Consider the following 3,395-nt stretch of genomic DNA (forward strand, 5'->3'; position numbering starts at 1 on the left):
CTCGCCCATATATTATATTTTTATATGTAATGTATAAACTATATTAAACGAAAACATAATATTTTTATTGTGTTTCCTCGATATTTGTCTTATTGCGTTTCCTCATTCATCAGTCGAATGTGAACCATTTTTACGATGTCCAAAAGTGTTTCCATCCGTCTCGCGTACGGTATTCGACGTAATTGGAGTCCTGCTGTATGCAACATAGCGTCAATTTCATCCGATGTAGAGGGTGCTGGTAAAACGACATTTAAAACGACTTACAGATTCTTCATCTGTGACTGTGTTTCTGCGAGATCTTCTATTGCGTGAGTCTGCTGAAGCTGTAACATAATCGTCATTGCCATTGTTATCATTATCATCATCACTATTGTTATTATTATTGTTATTATTATTATTATTATTATTAATCTGTTTACACTCTAAGAAAAAGAAGGAAATAGAAGAATATTGGTAAGTTGACCTTAAGAAAATCGATAAAACAATAAAATAATGACGATGCAACGTGCAAGTTTCTAATTTGCACGATTTTTATATTGGAATATCTATGAATTTCCCATACTTGATGCTGTGCTGCTAATGTCAACATCTCTGTCGCCATCATTTGGTATAGTTATATAATCAGCTTCTTCTTCTTGCAAATCCTGACTCGCATTTGTGTGGGTTCTACAAAGGAAATTGTAATAATAATAATAATTATAAAACCAACACTAATAAGATTTAAAGAAAGAAGTATTACGGTCGTAACAGGCAAGAATCGCGCAGAAATTCCATCGCGTCGTAGAATTTCCACTTCTCCTTAATGTCAATTCTTGCGGAACCGCTGGCATGCTGCTCAGCTTGAACAAGTTTTCGGAATGTGTCTCGCAAGCTTTTAAATTTTTTTTAGCATCTGCTGCATTTAGTTTGCCTATAACGGTAAATTACAATTCAAGACGAGGCTCAAATCACTTATGTGAAGAGACATATTATTCCTCACCATTCAGTTCTGCGGAGACTTCATCCCAGAGACGCCGTACAGTCTCTCGATTTCTTTGGTCCAATGGTAATGAGAAATCCCATAAAGGAGTCCGTTTCTGCACTTCCAGGATGAGAAGTTCCATGTCTAGATCGGTCAGTTTTTTGTTTCGGGCAGTTTTTGCGATGGGTACTCCAGTCGATTTTCTGGAGAATCTGACCGGTTCAGCTGCAAAATGACGAATTACAAGGATTTGTCATTCTAAAAAAATTTTCAAAGTGTCTGGTTGTGCGGCAACCACACGAATAACTATATATTAATGTCCGGCTTTAACGTAAATATAGACTCAATTTAGAGGATTTTGCCGAACGAAAAACGGACGTTTATTCACATGCGTTGCCAGACAAGCAGACAGCCAAAAGTTTTAGTAAAATTATAATATTCTTAAATTCGTGACATGTTATTTACTTACGGATATCCGGATTTAAATTCTCCTTATTTAGGTTATCCATAACAATTGCCTCTATGTTGCCTGACATCATACTCCGCCTGACAATACTTTTTCTGTCATCTGTAAAATTCATTTGCCTAATTAACTTTAAAATAAAAACAATTATACATTACATACCTAGCATGGGGTAAAAGTAGTGATTCTCGTCAATGTAAAACTTGTTGTAACCCTCTAGACAGGAATGACCTTGAATCTTCTCGCAAATTTCCTCGCACAAACCACAAATATACACAATACGAATTTGCTAAATATGTAAAAAAAAATGTATCATCAATTATTCTATTTTTTTCTGTAATGAAAAGCATATTTGGAGGTTACATTAATACCAATATAATTTTAATTGATATTTACCTGTTGGGAATCCATCTTGCTCTCTACTATAATAGATATTCAAAATAATCAATATAATTTTGTGGTAATTTTTAATAATAATGGGACACGAAATATAGCCTAACCACCGGATTGACTGAAGAGTGTCGAACGTCAAAGCTAAACACAGTTTAGCTTTTATCACTCGACGCGGGAATTCAAAAATCTATCACATGACCAGATTTGACGCTCGAATCCAGCGTCGAGCGTCAGCATGAAATTGTACCTTGACACTTTCCAGACCCAAGTGGTCTCTGATAATACACTCGTGAACAAAATTAACGCATATGTATTTTAAGTCAAAATTTCGCATAATTTCAAATAAGCATAACTCCGCTAAAAATGATCGGATTTGAAAAATTTTTTTTTCACTGTCAAGCTTGAAGTCTCTATTTTAAAAACCATTCGTCAGATTTTTAATTTATCCTCCTCCCCCGTACGCTACTGCTTCAAAAGTTAGGACGTGTTTTGTCTCTAAAAAATTGCGTACTTTGACGCACTCCACGGGGTGAAATAAATTATTTTCGCAAATCTTATCATAACTATCGTAAAATGTGGACTTTTTACTACAAATTTAAAAAAAAAGCAAAGTTCGTACGATTTTTTTTCGCGGAGTTATTACATATGAAAGTTACCCATACATTTTTTTTATTTACCGCCAGCATTAGTATTACCCGACACGCACCACGAGGTTGCTGGTTGGATTTGGCGCATAGTGTGTGTGTGTATGTGTGTGTGTGTGTATACGCCCATGCGTGCGTGCGTGCGTGTAAATTTGGGCTCAAATTCCTTAAACAACAATTAGAGCATGCATTAATATGCGTGAACGTATAGAAGAAGTAATCTGAAGACGAGGCGGGAACACACAATTTTGAATGAGAACATTCCTACATTTCCCTCTCCTAACCATACGCACGCACGCATACGCACGCACGCACGCACACATACACACACACACACACAGCAGAGAGGGTTTGGAGTCATTAAATGGAAAAAATGTATGGGTAACTTTCATATGTAATAACTCCGCGAAAAAAAATCGTACGAACTTTGCTTTTTTTTTAAATTTGTAGTAAAAAGTCCACATTTTACGATAGTTATGATAAGATTTGCGAAAAAAATTTATTTCACTCCGTGGAGTGCGTCGAAGTACGCAATTTTTTTTAGACAAAACACGTCCTTACTTTTGAAGCAGTGGCGTACGGGGGAGGAGGATAAATTAAAAATCTGACAAATGGTTTTTAAAGTAGAGACTTCAAGCTTGACAGTGAAAAAGAAATTTTTGAAATCCGATCATTTTTGCGGAGTTATGCTTATTTGAAATTATGCGAAATTTTGACTTAAAATACATATGCGTTAATTTTGTTGACGAGTGTATAAGCGAAGAGGAAGAAAGGCAAGAGGAGGAAACGGAGGGAGATGATGAATCAACCAAAGAAGGTGCGTACTTTTGAAGATCTTTGATCAGGCATAGATGATATAAATCTGTGTTGTTTGTGATCTCTTCATAGTATTAATATCTTTTCTCAAAGTATTTTATTTTGTTTTTGGTCCTCT

General features: G+C 35.6%; 1 protein-coding gene across 1 annotated transcript; it reads right to left on the minus strand.

Annotated features, from left to right (window-relative positions):
• Window positions 1-205: 205 nt before the first annotated feature.
• Window positions 206-1,562, minus strand: LOC145934383 (uncharacterized). The gene is made up of 5 exons (XM_083034750.1): window positions 1,431-1,562; window positions 980-1,186; window positions 740-910; window positions 563-666; window positions 206-323 (listed from the first exon to the last, which is right to left on the minus strand). Exons 1-4 carry the CDS (start codon window positions 1,540-1,542, stop codon window positions 614-616), a joined length of 543 nt encoding a protein of 180 aa, XP_082890876.1. The 5' UTR covers window positions 1,543-1,562; the 3' UTR covers window positions 206-323; window positions 563-613.
• Window positions 1,563-3,395: the final 1,833 nt, after the last annotated feature.

Source organism: Prenolepis imparis, unplaced genomic scaffold (assembly GCF_030444845.1).
Source record: "Prenolepis imparis isolate NDT839.2.m4 unplaced genomic scaffold, iyPreImpa1.0 SCAF_3, whole genome shotgun sequence".
NCBI lineage: Eukaryota > Metazoa > Arthropoda > Insecta > Hymenoptera > Formicidae > Prenolepis > Prenolepis imparis.

Bases quoted from the DNA above. Each gene is read 5' to 3' on its own strand.
- LOC145934383 (XM_083034750.1), bottom strand. From the start codon at position 1,542: ATGAATTTTACAGATGACAGAAAAAGTATTGTCAGGCGGAGTATGATG. The intron at 1,187-1,430 runs GTAAGTAAATAA...GTCATTTTGCAG, and splicing joins GAATTTAAATCCGGATATCC to CTGAACCGGTCAGATTCTCC. The intron at 667-739 runs GTAATACTTCTT...TTTCCTTTGTAG, and splicing joins GATTCTTGCCTGTTACGACC to AACCCACACAAATGCGAGTC.